The sequence below is a fragment of the Spermophilus citellus genome, assembly GCF_964194105.1.
Source record: "Spermophilus citellus genome assembly, chromosome: 4".
Lineage (NCBI taxonomy): Eukaryota > Metazoa > Chordata > Mammalia > Rodentia > Sciuridae > Spermophilus > Spermophilus citellus.
The window spans coordinates 104,331,304-104,357,111 of NC_138185.1; the positions used below are offsets into that span (position 1 = coordinate 104,331,304).

The 25,808-nt window shown below is 37.9% G+C and overlaps 2 protein-coding genes across 27 annotated transcripts in view; one reads left to right on the forward strand and one right to left on the reverse strand.

Annotated features, from left to right (window-relative positions):
* The first annotated feature begins 828 nt into the window (after positions 1–828).
* On the forward strand, positions 829–24,256 carry FBXO22 (F-box protein 22). 2 transcript variants are annotated; one of them, XM_081293047.1, is made up of 7 exons: positions 829–1,104; positions 1,452–1,590; positions 5,939–6,026; positions 6,611–6,706; positions 11,705–11,869; positions 17,752–17,917; positions 20,720–24,256. In XM_081293047.1, exons 1-7 carry the CDS (start codon positions 962–964, stop codon positions 21,135–21,137), a joined length of 1,215 nt encoding a protein of 404 aa, XP_081149173.1. In that variant the 5' UTR covers positions 829–961; the 3' UTR covers positions 21,138–24,256. The 2 variants fall into 2 exon arrangements, with proteins under 2 accessions (XP_081149173.1, XP_081149174.1); XM_081293048.1 differs by lacking the exon at positions 11,705–11,869.
* The window catches only part of NRG4 (neuregulin 4), a 176,737-nt gene continuing 168,734 nt past the window's right edge, over positions 17,806–25,808 (reverse strand). For 24 of the 25 annotated variants that reach the window (XR_014021812.1, XM_081293068.1, XM_081293063.1 and 21 more), the window contains one exon: positions 17,928–18,164. Coding sequence is in view for 23 of the 25 variants with exons in the window: in XM_081293068.1 (XP_081149194.1) it covers positions 18,127–18,164 (38 nt within the window). In the remaining 2 variants the exon portion in view is untranslated. Of the gene's footprint in view, positions 18,165–25,808 lie in introns of all 25 variants that reach the window. The other variant, XR_014021811.1, reaches the window with a different exon arrangement.

The following is a 25,808-nucleotide window of genomic DNA, read 5'->3' on the forward strand; positions in this document are numbered from 1 at the left end:
GAGGGAGATTTGGAAGTCAGTTTTCACTTAAATTATCTTAATACATAGAATTATTTTAAAATGTTTTATTTGGTGTCAATATTTAAGTGTGTAAAGGTCCTGGAGGCCAAAATGAGAACCACTAGTTTAGATCATCCAATTTCACACTCTAGCTGGGAGTCAAATCAAGGATGCCTTGGCTAGAAAGAGCGCTGTTGGAATTGATATTAACAGGTCTACTTCCATTCCTTCTGTTGTGCTTCTCTTCCTCAGCATCCATTAGAATTGACACAAAGTTTGTTGAAACACATAATGCTGTGGCGATTTAGTAACCTGAGGTAAAGAGAACATGCTAAAACAATAGTTCCCAGGTGAATGATGCTACAGGCGGAGAAACGGTGCATGGTTTAGGGCGAGATTCCCCTGTAATTATTGGCCACCTTACAAAAGGAGGTGCTACTAATGCCGGCTTACGCAAAACTAAAAAGACTACAAACTAACTACTTTCATAGGCGCTGAGTAAAGGCGGCGATTTTTCACATTAATTTTTAAAAAATGGATCTTGCCAAAAGTTGGGGATCATGCTAAACAAGGATTTTATAAAGACCAATAAATACTGCCTAGTTCCTACACTAAAGGAACTCACGAATTAGACGAAGACGTGAACTGGCAAAATACAGCGGCTCCAAGTACAGTGAGAGGTTCAGAAGAGAACTCGTTTCTACTGCAGGAGGGAGGAAGTTCGGAGCACCAGAAGACGCGCACCCACAACATTCCAAAACAGACGAGCGTTCTTAACTCCTGCGCCGGAAACCCAGCGGCCAAAGGTCACGCAGAAGCCTCCGCAGCGTCCCCTCCATTGCCCGGCCGACCGGAAGTGGCGCCTGCGCCTGCGCAGTGTGCGCTTACTGTGGAATCTTACGCTGGCCTAGCCGGGTGCCTCCGAGCCGCCGTAGTGCTAGTGTGAGCGGGTTGGCGAGGAATGGAGCCGGTGGGCGGTGGCGGCGACCGCTGCGGCTCCTCCTCCGCAGACCCTCGGAGCACCTTTGTGTTGAGTAACCTAGCGGAGGTGGTGGAGCGTGTGCTCACCTTCCTGCCCGCCAAGGCGTTGCTGCGGGTGGCTGGGTGAGGAGAGGGGAGGCGGGAAGCTGACCTGTGGGCATTCCCCGGGCTGGCGTGGTGGGAAGACACCTTCTGGACTTAAGAGCTCCCACGTCCGTCCTGAGGCAACCCCGACCTACGAAGTGCCCTTGCTGTAGTGTTCCGGGAACTTTTCTGAGTGCGAAGTTCCCCCTGAGGTTTTTTTCCACGTTCGGCTCTTCGGCCGAACCAGCACCCACACACCTACCTCACCTGCGGACGTTGGATCCTGCAGGGATCTCCAGCTGCTACGCTAGCGGGTGGGTGGGCGGCGGTCTTTGAGCCACGGAAGAGGTGAATGCCAACGACCTTTTGTGCATTTGCATCCCCAGTGTGTGCCGCTTGTGGAGGGAGTGTGTTCGCAGAGTGTTGCGGACCCATCGAAGTGTGACCTGGATCTCCGCGGGCCTGGCGGAGGCCGGCCACCTGGAGGGGCATTGCTTGGTCCGCGTGGTAGCAGAGGAGCTTGAGGCAAGTAAGAAGGGGTGTCTGCAGTCATTTGCAGGGTTGGTGGGTCAGCCTTTGGGAATTGAAATTTAAAAATCCCAGTATTGTATGTGTCCTTGTTTTTGTTGAAGAACATTTTCTTGTGCCAGTGAAAAGCCTTTTGTAATAAACGATAGCTTTAGTGACTGTATGGTAAGGGCATGGGGTAATTTATTTGACTATTCATCAGATGTTAGCTATTCTAATAAAGCTTCACAGACCCTTTCCCTTGAAGCAAGTGGTTTTCGTGTCTGTTTTGCAGGTAATGCAATTGAGTGTCTCTTGCTCAATGCTACACACTGGAAAGCCAAGAAACATAACTTATTCCCAAGTATTTCAACGCCTGCCCTGTACTACTTACTATCTCTGGGCCCCCTTTTCAAAAGGTGCGCCAGTAAGTGGGAGGTAAAAACGTGGACTGTGAAGTTAGACAGTGAGATTGATATCTCACTAGGGTGTGAAAGAGAGCCCTTTGAGAGTAAATTGTCAACCTGATACTCTAATCACTCTCTGTACTTGAGTATGTATAATGTACAAACAAGAAAATTCTACATAATCACAATGCAGCCATCAAAATCAGGAAACTGTAGTTGATCTATTTTTTTCCATCAGATAGTCTCAGACTCCATTCAATTTGTCAGTTGCCCCAGTAATGTTCTTCATAACAAAAGGATTCAGTGAGGAATTCTTTTACCAATCAGTCACTTTAAATAAAGTTCAGATTCTTTGGTCTGGAACAGTTTCTCAAGCTTTTCTTGACTTTCCCAATCTTGATACTTAGGAATATTAGAAGCTAGTTGTTTTGTAGAGCATACATAAACTGGTTATGTCTGAGGTTTATTCAATTCAGATTATGTTTCTTTGGCAAGAATTGCACAGAAGTGGTGTTTGCTCTTCTCATGGCCTTCTTTCAGGTAGCATGTGGCTTTCATTTGTCTCATTACTGAGGAGATTATCTTAAATTACTTGATTTGCTTGGTATCTGTCAGGTGTCTTTACTGTAAAATTAGTTTCCTGCTGTAATGAGTGTTTTGTGGAGAAATACTTTGAAACTGTTTGAGTCCTCTTTCAGTTTAATCACTTATATTTGTAAATACTCTTGGTCTGTTATTCAAAGGTACATCTGTTACTATCAGTATTTATATTGGTGTTCAAATTATCCCCAGTTTGATGAGTGGGAGCCCCTTCAGGCTGTCTTCATTGTCTTCCAGAGATGACTCCATCATCTTTGAACACTTGCCTGGTTTCTGGCACAATGTGGTTTAAACTTGTCAAGTGCTACCTGCTTCAGTCCTAAAATTGATGATTTCTCCAAGAAGCCCTGGTTCCTTTAAGTGGAGAATGGTATTTAGAAGCTAAAATCTGGACTTTAAGTGTACTCTTAGCTCTTGAGAGATTTACTGCTTTAAAGCCCAGTCAGTGGACAGAACCAAGGAGTGCATATATGTATTTATAGTCATCCCTTTGGATCTACTGTGTATTGGTTCTAGGACAACCCCATCCATACTCCCCACCATCCACATTTGGAAATCCTTGGATACTCAAGTTCGTTATGTAAAGGATATAGTATTTGCAGATAACCTATGTATATCCGTCTATATTTTCAGTAATCTTCAGATTACTTAATACCCAATACAATGGAAATGCCACATAGTTTATACTGTATTGTTAGAGAATAATGAAAATAATGTTAGAGAATAATGAAAATTTTGTGCATGTGCAGTACAGATTAACTTTTTTCTCTTTTGAGTATTTTTCAACCATGATTGGTGTCTCTGAACTCAGAACCCACAGATGTGGGTGCCGAATGTAACATGCCTATGTATGTATATACATCTCTTGCCCATTTACAACCATATTTCTATCCATCTATATCTGGAAACTCATGAGTTTCTCTTTTTTTGGAGGGTGGAACTGGGGATTGAACCTAGGGGTGTGTTGCCACTGACCTATATCCCAAGTCCTTTTTATTTTTTACTTTGAGGCAGGGTCTCACTCAGTTGCTGAGGGTTTCTGAGTTGCTGGGGCTGGTCTCCAAGTTGTGATAGTCCTGCCTCAGCCTCCTGAATTGCTGGGATTACAGGCATGCACCACTGCACCTGGCACATAATCCAGCATAGGATTCTTTCTTTCTGCTCATATTTGTACCTCCCTTTTGGACAATGAAAAACTTGGCTCTCATCTTTCTTATATTTAGATAGCAGATGAGTGCCCCATATGTGACTGATGGTCGGTTTCCGGTTTCTTTCTTTCTTTTTTTTAAATATTTTTTTAGTTATACATGGGCACAGTGTTTGTTTATTTTTATGTTGTGCTGAGGATCGAACCCAGGGTCTCACACCTAAGAGGCGAGTGCTCTACTGCTAAGCCACAACCCCAGCCCCTGTTTCTTGTTTCTTTGTGTCAGTTTTCACCTTAACTTTTTGGGCTCTGGGACCCAGACCCAGGGAGCTGGTCAGTGTATAAAGGCAGACTTGTTGGAAAACTTTCTTTTCTGACACTTTGGTCCAAATCCTGCTCTTTCCAGGTTTGTTGTTTGGAAAAACTTGGAAGTTCAAGCAAAAACTTTTCCACAGAAATGTTCTTTGGAGCTTCATTTATAATGCAGGAAATTAAAAACAACCTAATGTTAATCTAATAAATGAAGTCATTATGTGATGAACTTTTTTTTTTTTTTAAGAGAGAGAGTGAGAGAGAGAGAGAGAGAGAGAGAGAGAGAGAGAGAGAGAATTTTTAATATTTATTTTTTAGTTCTCGGCGGACACAACATCTTTGTTGGTATGTGGTGCTGAGGATCGAACCCGGGCCGCACGCATGCCAGGCGAGCACGCTACCGCTTGAGCCACATCCCCAGCCCTATGTGATGAACTTCAAGGTTCATTTAATGATAAAACAAAATGTTAATGAAAGTGAAAACACAGGTTACTAAATTATGTTTAGTTAATCTGTATTATTTAAAACAAAAAGGAAGAGTAATAAGCTCCAAAATGTTCACATAAGTTTCCTTTGGGATTAGAATTGAGATTTTTTTCCATGCTTTTTTAAACTTTGTGTGGTTTTCAACTTTTTACCATGGCAGGCATTATTTTTATATGAGAATTAGGGAAATTCAGCAGTTGCTTTTCAGGGGGACTAAAAAAGACAGAATCATAACATCTCAGGACTAGACTTCAAATATTTGTCTAAGAATAGAAAACTTGAAGCCTAAAAACTCTGTGAGGGTTATTCTGCTGGCATATGGCAGAGGCGGTACTAAGCCCTAACCCTCTTGGCCCCTTTCCTAGGTTTCACAGACTGAAATGCCCTGACTGCCAGAAAGGCAGTTAAAGTGGAATAGTGGCTCAGAGGAGTAGTAAGGCCATAGCAGGTCTTTCTGTCAGGAGGCATGCAGTCTGTGTTGTTAGAATGCTCTGATTTTCAAAAGAATGTGGAAATCCTCATTTTATCCAGAAATTTTGTGGAATTTTAAATTTTGGCAACCATTTTGCAGTTTTTAAAAAATGCCACGGGGACCAAGGAATGTATATTTATAGGTTATATCCAGCCTGGAGGCTACCACAGGTCATCAGATCTTATAAGTTTATCTATCTGGAATCTACTCTGAACTTACCAAATTACAATGAATCATCTTTTTTTCCCCATCTGACCAATAATGAAACTTTATTATAAACTGAGTATTTTATTCTGATGGTTTTCACACACCAAAAAAAAATATCTTCATCCTTTCTTTTAATTCAGCCACATGTCTGTAATGTGAAGTTTAGTGAAAAATCAATGAATATGAATAAGCAAGCCCTGCTTGTAGAGGAGATAGGACACAAATAAGGATCCCAAGTACTGAGGGAGTCTAGGAACAGACTAAGACAGGAAGAGAGCTGCAGGGGACCTGGGGAAATGGGCATGTCTGATAATAGGAAACTAAGGGTCCTTCAAGGAAGCTTGAAGGTGGGGCTAGATATGAGGAAAGCCTGGACTATTTGACATGCTAGGCAGCAAGGAGAGGAGTAATAGAGCAGCATCGCACCTTCTGTCTGGTGAAAGGTTTCTGTTAAAGCAGGTGGCATCTTTTGCTGGTACTTAAGAGCTTAAATTACCATTATAAAAATGAACTTGAGGGCTGGGATGGATTTGACTTCAAGAAGTAATTAGGTGCTCAGTAAAATGATCTTAAAATGCAAGGGCTAGAGTGAAGAATGAGAAGTAGATGAACTCGGAACCAAACATTGCCCTAAAGGAAGGGAAGGTGGGGGGCATCAGTAGTTTGGACCAGGGAGATACCATGAAAGTGGTCACAGATTATGGGATTCAATTTGATTTTTTGTTTTCTTTGCAGAATGTTCGTATCTTACCACAGACAGTTCTCTACATGGCTGATTCAGAAACTTTTATTAGTCTAGAAGAGTGTCGTGGCCATAAGAGAGGTAAGTATCAAAAGAAAAAGCCCCCCACCCCCATTTCACTCTGTACCTTCTTTATGGAGTTACTTATGACTTTGCCTAAGCAAGGCTTTTAGTGTGCTGGCTTATCAGGTCCCTTTTACCTACAGATCCTGTAGGTAGTTGTGTGTTCTTGGCTTGCTAAGAGAAAAAGCAGATGAAGCATCCATGATGGGCACATTGAGGCCCAGAGTTTGACTTAGACAATGGTTTATCATTGTCTAATTTGACTCTGTAGTCATGGTAGTTCTTCTGTAACATCAGCTAAATGAAGAGGTACAGTAAACAGCAGGCTTCAAATTTAGCTGCAGCTGTTAAATTTGATGTCACTGGGCCAAGAGCAGTACATAAACAAATGTCAAAAACAAACTAGTAATGCTAAAGGTCAGATTTAGAGTTTAAAATATAAAGCAGGAGCCAAAGTGGAGAAACCTTTTGTATTAATTGAAGCTTTTAGGCTTTCTTTTAAATCATTCTCTTGTCAAATATTTGCCTTTTTTTTTTTTAACATTGTCAGATTTAAATGTAAATGGATGATATCTAATAATTTTGCTACTATATTATTATAGCAAGGAAAAGAACTACTATGGAAACTGCATTGGCACTTGACAAGCTATTCCCAAAACGATGCCAAGTCCTTGGGATTGTGGCCCCAGGAATTGTAGGTGAGAGAAATTGTCAACTTGATGATTTCTTCCTTGCTTTAAGTGGGGTCCTATAGAGTGGTGAATTATTTGTAGGTGAAAAGCACATTATTCTTTCTGGTCATTTAAAATACAATAAAGTTGGTCATGTTTGCCATGATTTTACATTTGACTTAAGTTTGTTGTAGTTAGTAATTCAAGTCTCAGTGCTGCTACCTGTATAAAACAAATATAATGCATCTCTTTTCAATAGCCATTCATTAGAGGGAATGTTTGATCACTGAATTTTTGCTGTTTTTATTGTTATTATTATTATTTTGTTCTTTTCTGTAGGTAATGGGGGAAAGAGAGTCTGTTGAGGCAGTACAGGTATAGTGGTTAAGATACATACCTACTTGGATTCCAGCAGTACTGCTTAGTATCTGTGGCACTTTGAGCAAGTTATCTGACTTCTGTAGGGCTTTAGTTACCCCATCAATGAAATGGGATGATGATGGTGGTGATAGAACCATCCCTGGAGTATTGTGAAGATTAAGTGAATTAATACCTGTAGTGCATTTAAAAAGAGATGTGCAGTAAGCAAATGTTAGCTATTATTGTTTTCTTTGTTCTGACTTGATAGTACCTAGTACTCTTTAACTGGCCTCTTTTTCTAGTTGTTGACCGACCTTTATTTTTTTACATGCGGTGCTGAGAATTGAACCCAGTGCTTCCTCACACATGCCAGGCAGGTGTGCTACCAACTGAGCCTCAGCCCCAGCTCTCCTTAATCTGGCATTTTTAATCTTCACTGAAAACTTTTTTTCTTTGTGGGCCTGGGATTGAACCCAGGGCTTCCTGTGTTTGGCAAGCACTCCACCACTGAGCTATATCTGCAGCTCCAAAAGATTTTTGCTATAAATTTGGGAATCTTGTATAATGAAACAAAGAATTTCAAGAGAAATGAATAGGGTAAATACATAGTTGATAGGGACTGTTTCATCAGCTCCCCACTACTGTACTATTATTCTGTCCACCCACTCAGGCATGTCATTTCTGATTGGATTAAGGAAACGATAGCAGTGACCCTGGTTTTCTTCAAACCTTTGAATTGTCCTTAAATGACTGATCATTTCTTTACCATTACTGGTTACTAATAAATACAGAATCATAGCTCTTTTTCCTTGCATCATCATTTTCTTGGTCTCCCCTCTGTATCTACTGTGGCTTCTCTAAACATACAGGTTTTTCCTTTTTAAAATTTCTGCTGAGGGGGATAGGGGAGGAGAGAGAGGGTAGGGCCAGACCTGGGTGACACTCTCCCTTGTGAGCCTTGGCCTTACTTGGCATTAGTTTTGATTTGTGTTTCTCATTCCCCTAAGTTCTGTTGTGATCTTGATGTCAGGACAGTGCCATTCCAGCTCCTTTAGTCAGGGCTTGGTCTCTTGTATCTTCTTGGTTCCCTATTACCCTTTTTACTGTTTCTGATTCCTCTACAGCTGGTACTTTCTTTGAGTCAGTTCCTCATGTGCCTGAACAAAGTTTCCACCAAGATAATTTTTCTTAGGCCACTGTACAGTAATTGTTTCTAAAACAGCCATGATAGTTACTAGTCCCATCTTCCTTTCTTATGGTTGGAAAATTTTCAAGTTTGAGAAAAATCTGTTCATTTTTTACAGGTGCATATGTTACTTTTCCACAGATAAACTTTACCTACAGTCAAATGTAAAATCTTTAGTTTAAAATTTATTGAGTTTTGACAAATTTATGCCCTTCTGTAATCAACCCACTAGTCAAGATAGGAAATACTTCCACCACCTGGGAGAGTTTCTTCTCGTTTCCTGTTAATTCCTGCCTTTGAAAACCTATTTTGATTTTTGTGACTGTAGGTTAGTTTTGCCTGTTGTGAATGTCACATAAATGGACGTGATCTCTTTTTGTGTTTTATCTTTCACTCAGTATAAATATTTTTAACAATGTGTTTTTGAGATTTGTTTGTTATGTTAATCAGTAATTCTTTTAAAAAAATTTCTCAAGTAGCATTCCATTATATAAGTAGATCATGATTTGTTTTCTCATTCTCTTTTTGATGAACATTGTTATAATTTCCAGTTCCTAAGTATTATGAATGAAGTTAAGAACATTTGCCTTTGTGTATAGGTCTTAAAATTCTTCTTAGGCAGTCACCAAGAAGTGGAATAGGAGGATCTTAGTGTTGATGTAAATTTAACTTAAAAGGAAACACCAGTTTTCCAAACCAGTGATGTATGAGAGTTCCATTTGCTCCATATCCCAATAGTCATGATTCTTGTTAATTTTAGCCATTATAGTGGGTATGAAGAGGCTTATGATAGTTTATGATAGTTATAATTTAAATTTTTCTAATGACTAATTATGCTGAGAACTTTTTCATGAGTTTATGGGCTATTTCTATGTCAGTTTTTGTGAAATGTCTTTTACTGATTTTTTTTATTGGAATGTTTGTCTTATTGAGTTATAGAAGCTCTTTATATAGTTTGAATCCTCTAACAGGTGTAGGTATTATAAATGTTTTCTCCTGGTCTGTGGCTTTTTATTGTCTTAACAGTTTCTTTTGATGAGCAGAAAACTTAAGTTCAGTTTATCAATATTTTTCTTTCATGGTTAATTTTTTAAATGTCCTTTATAAGAAATCTTTGTCTATCTCAGATTTACAAAGGTGTTTAATCTCATGTTTTATTCTATAAACCGTATAGTTTTAGCTTTAATATTTAGTTCTGTGGCCTAACTTGAGTTAATTTTATATTTGTTTGTAACGTAGGTGTTTAAAGTTAGTTTTTTCCCCATGTTTGTGTAGTTATTCTGTCACCATGTCTTTGAGAGTTTTCTTTCCTTATTATGTTGTCTTGGCAACTTTGTCAAAAATAATTTGTTAGAAATAATTGAGCCGGGCTGGAGTTGTGGCTCCGTGGTAGAGCACTTGCCTAGCACGTGTGAGGCACTGGGTTTGATCCTCAGCACCACATAAACACAATACCTGTATTTATTTTTATCTATAAGTAAAATTTTAAAAAATAATAATTGAGCCTGATTTGGGGTTTTATTCTCTTCCCTCAATCTATTTTCTATCCTTAAACCAAATAATATCATCTGGATTCTTGTAGACATCAGTGTTCTTTTTTTTTTTTTTTCTTTAATATTTATTTTTTAGTTCTTGGCGGATACATCATCTTTGTTTGTATGTGGTGCTGAGGATCGAACCCGGGCCACACACATGCCAGGCAAGCGCGCTACCGCTTGAGCCACATCCCCAGCCCGACATCAGTGTTCTTGTTAAGGATTATTTGGCTCTCTGGGTCCTTTGCATTTTCACATACATTTTCAGTGTATCAATTTCTACAAAAGAGTCTTGTTATTTTAATTCAGATTGTTTTGCAGTCTTCTAAACACATATAAAAAATTGCTCTTACGTTTTGATATTTTCCGTGCAACAAAGGGCCTTATCATAAATTCTGAATTTTTGTTTTCATGTATTTAATTCAGAATATATTTTGTGGGTTTGGTTTGATTTGGAAATTTTCTCTTTGAGTATATATATTTTTTCATTTTGCCCTAAATTTGGTCAATTTGGTTTGTGATATGCTTAACACTTTTTTTTTTTTGTAGTTAAAGATGGACAGAATGCCTTTATTTTATTTGTTTATGTTTATGTGGTGCTGAGGATCGAACCTAATGTCTCATGCAAGCTAGGCAAGTGCTCTACCACTGAGCTACAACCCCAGCCAGTTTTTTTTTTTCTTTTTTACACTAGTAATAATAATTTAGTATTACACAAAAGAAAAAAAAAAAAAAGCACCACGGACTTAACCACTCTATTAACTTTATGAGGTTTGTGTTTATATTTGTGGTGTAGGTAAAACCAGAATATAATTTTCTGTGATTTGTAACTTACTGTATTATGTATTAGTCTGCTAGGGTTGGACAAAATACCACTGTCTGGATGGCTTAAACAACAAATTTATTTTCTCATAGTTTGGAGGCTGGAGGTCCAAGTTCAACATTAGTTTTTCCTGAAGCTTGCAGACAGCCTTCTTCTCTCTGTTCCTTTTGTATACCTTGTCTTTGTACAGAGTGAGCCTGGTGTCTCTTCCCCTCTTATGAGAACTTTAATCCTGATGGAATAGTGCCTACTCTTATGATCTCATTTAACTTTTACCTCTTTAAAGACCTTATCTGTAAGTACAATCACAAAGGAGAAGTTAGGCCTTATATGAATTTGGGGAGGGGTAGTCTATTGCATCTGCCTTTAAAATGCACAGCACATTACAAACATATTTTCAGGTCAGCAGATAACATATCTGGCATCAGTCTTAATGGCTACATTCTGTTGTATATATGAAACTTTTAATCTAAATACTAAGGTAGGGCATTTAGGTTTTTTCCCTTTTACTTTCTGTTAATTCTATGATAAAAATAGTTGTGCATACATATACTTTACATAATTAGCAAATTTCTTTGGGATAAATTTTTAAAAGTGCAATCTGTATACGGGGTAAAAATGGGAGTTCATAACCCACTTGAATCAATTGAATCAAATGTATGAAGTATGATATGTTAAGAGCTTCGTAATGTTTTGAACAACCAATTTAAAAAAAGGTAAATTTAAAAAAAAAGTGGATTTACTATGAAAATGTATTTGCTACTCAACTTTTTGTTTTGAAAAACTTAAAGCCTGTGGAAAAGTAGCATGATAGAATGAATACATAGTAATCACCCTTGTATCCTCCATTGAAAAAATTTTTGCAACATTTGTTTTTTCTTTGTTTATAAAAACCATTTATTTCTGAGCCATTTGAGAGTAAGTTATAGACATCATGACATTACACCCTAAAAACACCAAAGCTGAGCATAATTTACCCCCAATAGTGGTTATTTAGCTTGGCATTTGTATTAGTGACTTAAACTACAGTTATCTAGGTGGGGTTGGTCAATTTACATTGTTACCAAATCAATTTCTGTTTTAATTGAATCTGTTCTCAAAACTGCAATTTTTTTCCCTAGTAACTCCAATGGGAACAGGTAGCAATCGACCTCAGGAAATCGAAATTGGAGAATCAGGTTTTGCTCTATTATTTCCTCAAATTGAAGGAATAAAAATACAGCCCTTTCATTTTACTAAAGATCCAAAGAACTTAACACTTGAAAGACATCAACTTACTGAAGTAGGTAAGTTACTGTTATTTATTGTTAATTGTTTTGTTGGTTAACTTTGTTTTAATTTTGGCTTGTTGGTGGATATTAGTTTCCCTTAAGAGAATCCAAATGAAGTACACCTGTTATTGGCAACATGGCTAATTCAAGCCAGTGATTCACAGAAGCTAGTACTGTACATTTTGTGGGGTTTTTTTTTTTTTTTTTTTTTTTGGTGTCAAATCATTTTATTGAGAAGGTTGGAGATTAAGGAGTGTGGAAGCGCTGAAACTAACGATTAAATCTGACGTCCGCTGCAGGGCCAGACCTTGCCTCCGCTGAAAAGCAGTACTGTACATTTTGTTAGAATTGGTTTGCTTTTTAAATTGTTTGTCTTACAGCCCAAGAGGACAGAATGAAAACAATTACATTAGTACTCTGTGGATAATACATTTATTTGTATTTAATTATGGATTTTGAAGGAATTCTTGCTCTTTGAATAGTGTCTTATAATTTTGCCTAGTTTTGTTTTTGTAAGCTGAAAAGTATTTTACACTTATAAATAAACATTTATTAAAAAGGTTTTAAAGAAACAAGTTGTCTCTAAGTGGACTAATAAGACAGGAACTGGCATAGTGAAATTGGGAAGTGTTAGGAAAGGTCTGGGAAGGCACAGTCTATCCAGTCAGGGTTGTACTGGGACCAAAAGACAGGAAGTGTGGCTGGAAGAGGTGAACCATGAGAGGTGAATGTGAAGAGGTAGAGGGCTGGCTGTGGGTCCAAGTTTTGATGAAAAAAACTTAATGCAGTAAGCAACAAACTAGCTACTTAAGCAAAACATTGTGAAGGCCTTTTATCTACATCTGCAAATGAACTGATTGGACTTTAACTCATTAAAGTTAAGGTACAGATAAGTCTCCATTATTTGAAGTGGTGCTTATCCCAGCAGGAATTAAAAAAAAAAAATGTGTAGCAACAAAGAGAAGATTTGGTTGGTTTAGTAATGGGGGGGGGGGGAGGACTAGCCACATTAAGACTAGTTTTTACAACTACCCTTGACAATGTAAAAAGGCCAAAACACAAAATTTGGGCATCAGCAACTAAGACTAGTAGCTATGAGCAGCAGGCCATTTAATTGGAGATGGCAAACATATATAGGAAGAGTATGGAAAGTTTAAACAGCCAGCTCTGTGAGGCAAGGTAGTGTAGCTATTGAGAATTCAGTTTTTTATCTGCCCTAGTTCTGCTACTGTCCAGGTTTTTAGGATGAGTTTCTTAACTTTTCTAAACCTGTTTACTTTTCTATAAAGTGAAAATAACTACAGAGTTATGGGGATTAAATGAATGACTTATTTAAAGCACGAGGGCCTGAAGAGAAGGGAATCAGTTGGAGGAAATTAGCAAATGATTAGATCTAAGGTAGTAGAGAGACTGGGGGACTTAGTGATAACTTCTGAATTTTGTATCTAGGAGATAGGGACAGTGGTGATTCAGAGAGCAGATGTAGGGAACTCTGGGACAGAAGCAGCAAGATGTGGGAGAAACAATTAGGAAAATCAGACCCCCTCTGAGACACTTGTTTTGGCTTTTGATTTAATGTTTTTGCTAAAGGCTTTCTGGCCAAATCTTTTTGCTTCCTTTGTCTGGAGGAGTGGTATGCCTCCCTGGGCAGTTCTTTCTCCTCTGTTGTCCTGGGTATCTTGGGAGTCTTCAGTGGAGTTCTTATACGTAGCCCTGGTTGAAGCTAGAATCCTCATTTTGTCAGTTCACAAGAAAGCCAAAATCTTGAGCAGAAGAAAGCATCCATTTTATGATAAAATTGTAATTTTTGTTAGACCATGTTTGCTTTGTGGACCAAATATAGGAGTGGGGACACAGCCCCAGGTTTATCCTGCTTGGTGATGCTTTCATATACTGTTCTTTTCTGAGCTACTTGCTGTGATCAGTTTGAGCCAAGGCATCATTTTCATCCTTTGGGAAACTGAAGCGTTGCCTAGATTGGGATGGTAATTTCTGTTCTCTCATGCTGTCTTATGTCCCACTTTTATGTGTTTCTAAATTTGGACCATCTCAATTAGACAAGGAATGAGTGAGTGGCTGGAGGCTGTGATGTGGGGCCTGGGTTGCTGAACCAGATACCTGGGGCCAGATCCTTTTCTGTCTTTTATGACACTGGAAGCATTCTGTTCATATCAGTGTCCCTCAAAGTTTTTCTGTAAGGGGCCAGATAGTAAATGTTTTAGGTTTTGCCAGCCAGATAGTCTTAGGTGCATCCATTCAGCTCTGCTGTGGGAGTGCAAATGCAGTTGGCAGTGCGTAGAAGAATGGCTGTGCTCAGATGAAGTTCTGTTTATAGAGAGATAGGGGATGTGGGCTGGATTTGGCCTATGGACTTAGTTTGTCTTCACTTTATTGTACATAACTGCAGCGACTATAAGATGTCCTGTGAAAGTCTCACAATAAGCAAAGGGACTAAATTCTCTTATAAAACTTGCAATGGCCCTGAAGACAAGGGATCTTGTGTTTGATTTAATTATAGTTCTACTAGCTAGACCCTGCATATAGGAGATGACATAATCTGACCTAGTGTCATAGTACACACAATTTTATACACATACTGTTATATTCTTTTTGGAGGAATCTTACCAGAATGTGCATTAAGAGAGTAGGTGTAGATTGTTGTAAGGTCTGTATAATATTCTGTGTTAAAATTAGTCTCTGGAATGAGAAGGGGGGGGGCAAAACCCACAATTGATTCTTCAGGATGCAAAAACTATATCAGTAAAATTTCATAAAAACCAGTTTGTGGAGCTAGAGTTATGGCTCAGTGGTAGAGCGCTTGCTTAGCAAGTGTGAGGCACTGGGTTTAATTCTCAGGAGCACATATAAATAAATAAAAAATAAAGGTGCATTAACTACAAAATATTTTTGGAAAATTTGAAAAAAGAAAAACTGTCTGGGTATATGCTGCGTGTAAGCCTCTGTTTGTGATGACATTGTCCCGGCCTTCTGGACCTCCCAGTCAGCAGGGCAGGCTGACTGAATGAAAAACCATACTGCCAGGTAGAAGCACAGATGTGCTAGAAAACATACAACCAGGAGGCTTAATAGACTTAATAGAACCTTGGGAAGATGGAAAGGAGGCTTGGGTAGGAAGGAGTATTGTGGGTGGTTTTTATATTCTTTGCTGGTTGCTGACAAAAAAAACCAGCAAGATAGCCAAGAGATCAAAGAAGGAATTAGAAAAACCTGGTAATTACCGTGAGGGTGTAGAAGTGAGTTCCCACAGCTCAGTTGGGAAATCTAAAGAATATCCTGCCTGGGAGGCATGAGAGGAGGGGTCTGTGATGGAAACTGAACCTCCAGGCAGAGGCCAGTCAGGAAGGCCAAAGGAGGACTGTTGGGAAGCTAGGAGTCTCAACACAGGAATGGCATGATCAGAAATGTCTCTGGAAAATGCCGCTGTGGCTGCAGGGTGCTGGTCGTTGTAGAGGAGCACAGGAGTGGATGCAGGATGAGTTTAATTTGCTTTGTAGTGTATGTATTTCAAAACATTATCTTGTACATAATAGCTATATATTCACATTAAATTTTTAAAAAATCAGATGCAGGAAAAACAGGATGCTGTTGTATTGGTTAAGGCAAGAAGAAGTGGCATTTTGGGCAAGGGTAGTAGTGGGTGGAGTTGAAGAGAAGTAGAATTGATCTAGAATTGTCCAGAGAAGGTTCAGAGGTGAATGGATGGCATGTGGTGACTGATTCAATATTTGACGTTGAGAATAAGAGAAGTGGCATTGATCTCACCTAGGTTTTTGGCTGGATACAGTTTCACAGTAAAGAACGGACTAGACGGTGCAGTTTGGAGGAATCGAGTTATTAAAAGTTGTTTTGAGGGGCTGGGGATGTGGCTCAAGCTGTAGTATGTTTGCCTGGCATGCGCAGCGCTGGGTTCAATCCTCAGCACCACATATAAATAAAGATGTTGTGTCCGCCGAAAAACTAAAGAATAAATATTAAAAAAAAAGCAACTTCTCTCTCTCTCTTTAAAAAAAAAAAAAGTTGTTTTGAACATGTTGAATTTGAGATGGAGATAGTAAGTAGACAGTTGACTGTCAAAGCGCAGGAGAGTGGTCTGGATACAGGATGCAAATTTGAGAACCATCAGGTGATGAATGGTAACTGAAGCAAAGGGGACTGACCGGCTTCAGTGATGTGAAGCTGGGAGGGAAGGCACTCATCAGTGTGTTGACGCCCCTGGGCTTACTGAGGTAATATTTCTGTCATATCCCTCCCTTTTGCACTGAAGACTTTATTGAGACTACTCAGTAAGTAGATTGAGTAATTTCCTAACTTTTCTTTGACTAGCCATGACATTATCTTGGGCTAGTCACTTCTCTGGGGTTATCAATTTTGTTTGTAAAATAAGATTAGACCCTTGATCCAGAGGCATTTTCTAACTGAAAATCTGTTTTATAATTTTTTTTTTCTCTCAGAATTTGCTAGGCTGGTCTATAATAGAAAAAAAAAGACCCTTTAGTAGTGATCTGTGAGACCCGGTATTAAGAAATAACAACATCCTTTCATTATCCAAATCAGTGATTTATTGTGTAGAGAATTAGAAATGACCCAGAGGCAGTTTCCCAGAATCATAATTTGATTTTGGTAATTAGTCATTTTCCTACCCCCATATTTTGTTGAACGAGCCTTATTTCTAGTAACCTCACCTTTGGTCTATCAAGATGGAAGTCATGTGGCCAAATCAAATGGAAACGCGAGTGTGGTTAGGTTTTGGATTTCTTTCCTGTCCCAGAAGCCACTCTTTTTGATAAAGCTGTTGAATTTCGAATTGATGTTCTATAAACAAGGTGACAGAGGCTCAAGTGAAACCCTGGGAGGGAGCTTTGGGAGCCCAGACACAGATCCCTAGGACTCTGCCGCCCCCTGTTGCTAGCTGCTTTTAGTCCATATGCCACAGGTCAAACCTGTTCCTGTTTTCCAAAGGCTAATCCACCTTCACTCCCACCTATTCCCTGCAGTAGGTGGATAGAACCTATATTTCTGTGGTATAGTAGTTTCCCAAGGCTGCTGTAACAAAGTACCTTGATGACTTAAAACACCACAGATTTATTCTGTCACATTTAAGCAGTCAGAAGTCTGAAATCAAGGTATCAGTAGCGCCCCACTCCTTCCTGGAGGCTCTAGGGGCAAATCTGATGTCTCTTTCTGCTTTTATAGCCGCTGACATTTCTTATGGTTGCGTCACTGCAGTTTCTACTTCTGTGGTCACATTGCCTCCTCCTCTGTCTCTCTCCTTTGTCTGTCTTTTATTTTAAGGGCACTTGTCATTGGACTTAAGTGTCCACCTGGATAATTCAGGTGATCTCATTTCAAGATCCTTAGTGAGGTCTGAAAAGATTATTTTTCCAAAAAGAGGCTCACATTGATAGATTGGGTTTAAGGTGGATATACACTGTAGGGGGTACCATTTACTCCACTACATGTAGTTGGTGTGTTTTGTCTGCAATTTCTTTGGCTCTTTAAATTCCTCAGCTGATAATCCTACTGTTCTCTGCAAACCAGTGTCCCTTTCATTTCAGGTGGTGGTCTGTTTGGAACCAGCTGTGTCCATAGAGAGCTGCTGCTCAGTACATAAGTGCTTTCTTACTTGTTGGGTATTGATTGTATTATTTCCAAATAGGTTTTCTAATGAAAAAAAAAAATAATTGCAGCTAAGAATTCGAGTTAGTATTTAAAAGTTTGTAAAAAATGGGAAACTTTGGGAAACTTGACAGCTGAGGCACTAAATTGCACTTCATTAGGAGTGCCAGTAATTAGCAGTAGCATTTCATTTTGCAAGATGTATAAGATAATTCCTCTTCTAAGGCTGTTTTTAATTATTGCTTTTCATTTCTCTGCAGGTCTTCTAGATAACCCTGAACTTCGAGTGGTCCTCGTCTTTGGCTATAATTGCTGCAAGGTGGGAGCCAGTAATTACCTGCAGCGAGTAGTCAGCACTTTCAGTGATATGAATATCATCTTGGCTGGAGGCCAGGTGGACAACCTGTCATCATTTACTTCTGAAAAGTAATAAGCTTTCTGTGCTTCTGAATTCTTCTGTGAACGAAGGGAAATGGTCTCAGGTTTTCATTACTGTAGACTTAGGTTAAGGGGCTTACTCAACATAATTCTGCTGATAGTTGAAGAATTAAACATAACTTGTATTGTCCTTTAAGAATGTCTTCTTAGTTGGACTCACATTCTTCTTAAAATTGATTTTCAGCATTGCCTGTTGATCAGCTCTGGCACTCTGTGACCTCAGTATATGCCATTTCTGCATAACAAGAAATCATAAATTAAGTTAAAATAAAATAAAAGCAAAGGCATTTTTCCCCCAAGTACAGAATAGATTTGCTAATCAGGGACACAGGTTCAATTAGAAACCAGACAAATGTTTTGTTGTTAAGGGGAAAGAGGACTAGGTTTTTAAAGGGAAAGGGGGAGGAATGGGGTGAGGCCAAGTAACTTGTTTTAAACAATTTTTAATTGACTCTGCTACTCAAGTTGTTTTCAGTGACTTTAGATTGATGTTGGGGTCTGTCCACATGTTAAGCTGTATAGTATAGGGGGCTGTTGCAAGAATGTCATCAGTAAGCAGTCTTTCGAAACAGACAGCTAGTTAGTCTAAGCTCCATGACTGGAAAATGTTGTAGGCAGTAGGATAACAAATACTAGTCTAGGGTCTTATATTCTTTTCAGACAGCATTGTTTGGAGGTTAAAGATTGAGGCAAACTACAGCCTTTCAGTGTGTTCCAAGGCTCACAGAGGAATTCTCTTGAGCAACCTATAGCCATTTTATTTCCACACTTTCTGTTTTTCCTTCTTTAAAAGGACACATATGGTTAAAGTGTATTTTCAGGGCAGAACTTCTCAGACAGAGCCTCTAATATGTTCAGTGTTTTAGAAATCTTCTGGTGTTAGGGATGTGGGGTGGAATAACATCTGTGGCAGTTCTCAAATCTATTTGGTCACAAAACCTTTTCTCCATGGAACATCTTGCAGGTATTTTATTGGTTTTCAACATATAATTTTAGAAATTCTGTACCATTTTGAAAGGTTTCAAGTTTGAAAATTGATTTTATTACTAAAACTTTTGCTTTCAGAGATAGAAATATCCTATCTTTGGATCCATTATTTCCTTCCCAATCTTGTTTCATTTTGTTGCTGCACAGGGTCTCTATTTCAAATTTGAGTTTGAGCTATGGACATGTTTCTGAAAGCAGTAACATGAGCTCCTACTCCACCCCCAATGCCATCTCTAAACACTAGTATTTATTCCTCACTGTATTTGTGTTTAGTATTTGGATCCTGGAATGGTGACATGGGACAAAGAGTAATATACATCATCCCAATATACATCATCCCAGTTACAGGGTCTCTCCTGGTAGCCTCCATTGATGTACCAGGGAAAGTAAACAGCTAAGTCCAATGTCCCTGGACTGCAAGTGAGAAAGAAAGTACGTTAAATTTTAGACAGTAGGATAACAAATACTAGACTTTACATACATCTGAATCTCAGTGGCACTATCTATTTTCCCTCTTCCCTAGATTTTCTTCTTTGCTATTACCTTTAAACTGTAAATAACCAATGGTGATTTAACATCTATTTCAGACTTATAAATCTATTGGTGTGGCTATTTATCATCTATTTTTTATACCAATATGGGAAATAAGCCCCCTAAAATAATTACACCTCACACATTAATTTTAACGTACTCTTTGTTCTCTGTCAGTGGCTAAGAGAGTCCATAAATGCTCCATCTTAACAGCGAGCGGATAACCCAACCTGCCTCAGCCCCCCAAAAGATAAATAATTGAGGCAAGAGAGTGATAACATGTATTACAATTGTATGCCAAAGAGGAAATGTGACAAAAGGGAACCTAAAAAGAAGATGGAGGGGCTGGGGTTGTAGCTCAGTGGTTGAACGATTGCCTTGCATGCGTGAGGAATTGGGTTCGATACTCAGCACCACATAAAATAAATAAATAAATAAATAAAACAAAGATATTGTGTCCATCTACAACTAAAAACAATTAAAAAAAAAAAAAGATGGACTCTGCCTCTTTCAAACTGGTTTTGCACAGGCTATTCTTAATATCTTCTTAATCTTTGAGTCTGGTTTCCTGCTAGCCCAGTGAATCTTAACCATTTTGTAGATTCATATGTTGATACAATGATAGAAATTAGAAATGTAAGGCATTTACTTTGTTTTCCTCCGGTGGGTGTTCACTATCTATACTTTATAACTCTGACACTATCTATACTTTATAACTCTAATGAAAAAAAAAAGTGCCAGGTAAATAAAGACAATGCAGAAGTCCTTATGATTAGATTAAGCCAAATTCTAGGCTCAAAGTAAGTATTTGTTTACACAACAAATATAAAGCTAAGACTTCTGGAGTATTAACTTTTAAAATTCCATGATTATTTTTAATTATTTAAAATTTAATTATATTTAATTATTTAAAATTAAGTTTTAAAATTCCATGATTATTTTTAAATACATCTCTTTCAGAATTTGACAGGTGGTAGGGAAGAATACCACAGTGTAAATCATACCAAGAAGCTTCACTAACTAGGTTTCTAAATGAGAAGATATTGGTGAATGTGCATGACATATCTTTGTATTTGTGGCTGAAAAGGACAGCTGCTTACTTCTTGATCTGCCTTCAACAATGTAACATACCACTTATATCTGGGATGTGGTCTTTGACCAAGCAGAGGCTGCTAAAGGTAGCAGTGTCTCTCCCTCAGTGCATCATAGGGGTTTTCTTCTATACTTTATTTAGGTATTTCATGATACATTGCCACTCTTCTATTTTTTCAGGAACCCTCTGGATATTGATGCCACAGGCGTGGCTGGACTGTCATTTAGTGGGCACCGAATCCAGAGTGCCACAGTGCTTCTTAATGAGGATGTCAATGATGAGAAGACTGCTGAGGCGGCCATGCAGCGCCTCAAAGCAGCCAACATTCCAGAACAGAATACCATTGGCTTCATGTTTGCATGCGTTGGCAGGGGCTTTCAGTATTATAGAGCCAAAGGGAATGTCGAGGCTGATGCATTTAGGAAGTTTTTTCCTAATGTTCCCTTGTTTGGCTTCTTTGGAAATGGAGAAATTGGATGTGACCGGATAGTCACTGGGAACTTTATATTGAGAAAATGTAACGAGGTAAAGGATGATGATCTGTTTCACAGCTATACAACAATAATGGCACTGATTCACCTGGGGTCATCTAAATAAAGCCATCTTTAAAGTGGCTTTTGCAGTATTCAAAGTATTGACTTTCAACTTCTGCCTTTTCCACAAAATGGAAATTTGGGATATGTATATTTCAAAAAAAGATAACTGTAGCTCTGTCTGTTCTGTAGCTTTGATAGATGTTCTGAGATCACATTTGGGTAATTTTTAATATATATTAGATGAAGGACAACTTTGTACACAACACACACCACGAGTTGAAAGCTTTGCGTTGGGCACAAGCAAAGAAGTTGTGGCTGTGTTCACCTGTCGAAGCTGCTGTATAAGGTGACTTTCAATATAGTCTTCCTGCAAGGAATGATCAAAGGGTGATTCACCAGTGAGATAAAGATTTAAGGCATTCTGCATCTACCTCTTTGTATTGGAAATGACCTTTTAGCAGAATCTGGAAGATATTTTTTTCCTCCCTTAATATCAGAGAAAAATGAAATGGGTTGAGAAATCTTTCTGCTTTCCAATTTTACCAGTCCCCCCCCAATACTGTAATAATATAATTACTTTTTTACTTATGATAAAAATTTAACTTTGTTTTGATACTCTAAAAGTTGCTCAGTCAGATAAAATTGTTGAGAGACTTTTATAAATAAAACTATTTTCCTTAATAAAGAAATTCCAAGAGAAGAAATTTTTTCTCATAGTTTCGTATAGCTAATTGGCAGACCAGAAAATTCTATCACCTTATTTTTATTTTATACCAATAAAACATACCTTATAAACTCATTCAGATACTTTTCTGTATTTCAAAAACAAACTAATCCTTTGTAAATGAAAAACTGGAATGTAGGTATTTGTTAGCTGGTCAGTCCTATCATTCAAGTTTGAATTTCTGACACACAAATATTTGAGAGGGGCAGAGAATACCAGTATCCCCTTAGTATCCATTCTTACCTTTTATTCTATCACAGTGATAGAAACAAACATTTTGGGCATGTCCCTCCCAGAACAAAGACTACATTTCTCAGTGTCTCTTGCAGGTATAATTGTTTTTTGGCTGATGAACATGATGGGAAATGATTCACTTTTTCTGCCTCTTTCTCTATCTTGTTTGAAATGTACATCTGGTCATGAACCATCTTGGATGCTGCCAAGGAGGCAATACCCATTGTGGAAGAAAACCAGACAGAGATTCTGGGTCCCTGTATATCTTTGTTGAAGTACCTCCATAGCAGACCTGACCTGCCTGACTCCAGACTGATTGTTTTACAAAATAGAAATCAGCTTGCTTAAGCAGCCTTCCTCTTCCATCCCTAGGGCTTTATTGTATATGATCTTATAAAGTGAGATAAATGACGTGGCATTTTTGTAATGATTAGGGGTTTTAACAGGACAGTAGAAAACTTGCAATATAAGTAAAATCAAATGTATTAACATTGTTCCTGATTTTCTGTCACTTTTCTCCCAACTTTTTAACCTCGTAGATTTTTCTCTTGCTATTCATGTGTATAATACTTAAAAGGTTCCTTTATTTTATGAGTATTTTAAATATTCCTGAAGAGTTAGTTCCTTTTGGAGTTCCAGAAAAGTCCAAAGAAAAGTTTTTAATCTGTATTTCTCTTTAGCCATTTGTTAACTTTTCTATGTATTAACTTTTCCGTTATTTGACACTGATAAGTTAGCTAGTAACTCCAAAATCCTAGTCCTTGAATATGCTTAAGTAGAAACATAGACAAATATTTTAGAAATCTTGTTCCTGATATGAATCAGAATTGGTTGAATAATAGAGGAAGGAGGATTTTAAAAACTGAAATTATGAATAAAATAGGCATGAGAATTACATGGATTTTTTAAAAAAATTAATACTCATAAAATGTTTTGCTACTTCTCAAAGGAGAATCTACCACAGGATAACTTGCTAAACATCTGACATTGTTTTGGGGTTTCTTTTAATAGGTTAGCCTTTTGGCACTTGTCAGAGACAATAAAATCATTCAATCACATGGTTGTAATCTTAGTACAAAGTAAAAAGGGGAGAACTTGACCCAATAGAAGTAATAGTATATCTCGATAACAAAAGCTATCCTTTCTGCATCTCAGAGGCTGTGAGGTTGTATGCAAGTAAGTTAACTAAAGTCAGAGCTATATTACAGTTTTTAAAGATCTGTCCTACAAGCAAGCATTAAAAAGTAATTACTGAAATTCCTTGAGATGGCAAACCATTGTAGCCACTTGTGAAACTGCAAAAATGATCACATAAAAAAAAAAAGACAGACAGACATAAAGGTGAATCCTTACTGTCTTCACATGCTGAGCTGTCTTAAGATCAGATGATATGATGGTTTATTTAATCAAGACATTTAAAAACACAGATTTCTTATACTTTGAAAACAAAATCATTTGTGGGGCTGTAGTTTGCTTTATAAAAGGCTGCATCAAGGAACATATTTCCATTCCCTCTGGTCCAAGTAGAATGAAAACTGTTTAACAGCCAAATAGAAATAGGAGGAGGAGGGAAGGTGGATCTGGGGTATACCCTGTGGAATGATGTAACAGTAGGTTGTTTCACTACTATTTTTTCAATTTTGCTTAAAATTAAAGGATCATCTCAACCCATGAAGCCAGAGAGCAAAAGATTTGCCATGATTTACACTGCACATTTAACAAAAAATAAACGTGCCAAGAATTATATTGCAAGAATAAATTTACAAATCTAGAACTTTCTATGTAATCTGAAGAACCTTTCAAGTAAAAATATAATTGCTTTTGTCATACCCATACGGTCTGGTCCAAATTAGCATTGCCATAAAATCAGTTTTAAGGGAAACAGAAGACCCCAAATTCCCCTGATGGTAAATCATGAGATTCCATGATTGATTTGATTTTTCAATTGTAAAAACTGAGTATGAGTTGGCTTAATGAAAATGTTAAATGAAATCTGTAATAACATCTTTGTTTGATGAACAAAATTAATATATATGTAGAGTGTACTAGAAGGCTATTTTAACATGGGCCCTGTATAGGTTAGGATAAGTAGTCAAGTATTTACGTTATTTTTATTGTATATATTTCACTTCTGCCCTGTGCCACAACTGAAGACTAGTTACTAGAATGTATGCAACTGTAAACACTGGCAGAAGCCAATAAATGTCTTTTAATGTTTTGGTGCTAAGAGTTATATGGAGTTTTTCATTTTTTAACTTTTTTATCAAAGTTTTTAATCTTTAATGACTTATCACAGCCAGTGAGATTGGTTAATATTGGTTTTAAATGCAAATGCTCAGATTGTGGAAAATTCTGAGACAGTCTTAACCTTTTTCTAATTCTGACTAAACAAAGTTCAATCACCATACATTTGGTTCTTAATAAATATACTCTGTTCAAAGTCATGTCATGATACTAGAATTACAGATGGGATTAACACACAGTTCACTTGAGTTACACCAGCAAAATCATGGATTAGGAAGCTCCCAACTCATTCCCCAAAAGAAACAACAAAAACACGCAACTGTCTGAACCAACTTTGTTAGAGCTCTGGAAAATAGTCAAGAGGTTCATCGCAATCAAGAGAATGCCCAACTAAAAAACCATCTTCAAAATGGTAGGAAAATTTTGTGACTTTTACTTTTTTCCCCTACCCCAGGCACAGTGATTGACAGTCTCATTCTTGAAGCAGTAAAAATCCAGTTTCCATCCATAAAATTGAAGATGTGGAATAGATCTTATTTACAAATTATTGGAAACATTTTTTAACTTGTCTGTTCAACATCTGAAGGATTGACCCAAGGTCTTTATTTTACCTTACTTGGAAGGTAGGCACTGCTTTAAGAACTATAAGGATCTACTGATGCCTGGGTCAAGATATTGTGGGTAGAGATGTAAAATAGACCAGCTAGGGCCAGAGGAGAAGCTGGAATGAGGCTTTGAGAATTAGGACATTGAGAAGCAGTCGTGCACAAGAACAATTTAGAATGTCACACATGCCTAGGAAGACACTTGCGAAGACCCTAAGCTTTCACGTGTGGTCCATGTTGGAGAATCGCCCTAGCACAGAGTCAGTCTGTAAAAACTAGAACATTTAAGGGAATTTTTGTCAAAGTAGCTGAATGAGAAGAAAGAAACCAGAGACTTGAATGATCACACAAAGAACAGTTTTTGTAAAAATTGCTATCAAAACAACTGGATAAAAGCCCTTAAAAATAAATCAGCCAGCAAATTTTGAGAAAAGGAGAGAATCTGATGTCTAGAGTTATCATAATGGTGAAATGCTTTTTTCAACTCAGAATTACAAGGGATACAAAAGAATAGGGAAATAAGGCCCATTCAAAGAATCAAGATAACACGCTGTCCCTTATGAAGTCCAGACATTAAACTTACTAGATAAAAGATGTAGCGGCTCGGGAAGCTGAGACAGGAGGATCATGAGTTCAAAGCCAGCATCCGCGAAAGCAAGATGCTAAGCAACTCAGTGAGACCCTGTCTCTAAATAAAATACAAAAAAAAAAAGGGCTGGGGATGTGGTTCAGTGGTCAAGTGCCCCTGAGTTCAATCCCTAGTACCAAAAAGAAAAAGAAAAAAAATTCTAAAATATAGTCAAGGAATTAGATGATGATAAATGAACAAAATCAGTTTCAAGGAAAAGGAATTATAAAAAATCAGAAAATTCTGGAGGAGAAAAATATAAGAAACAATTTTTACTAGACGGATACAGCAGATTTG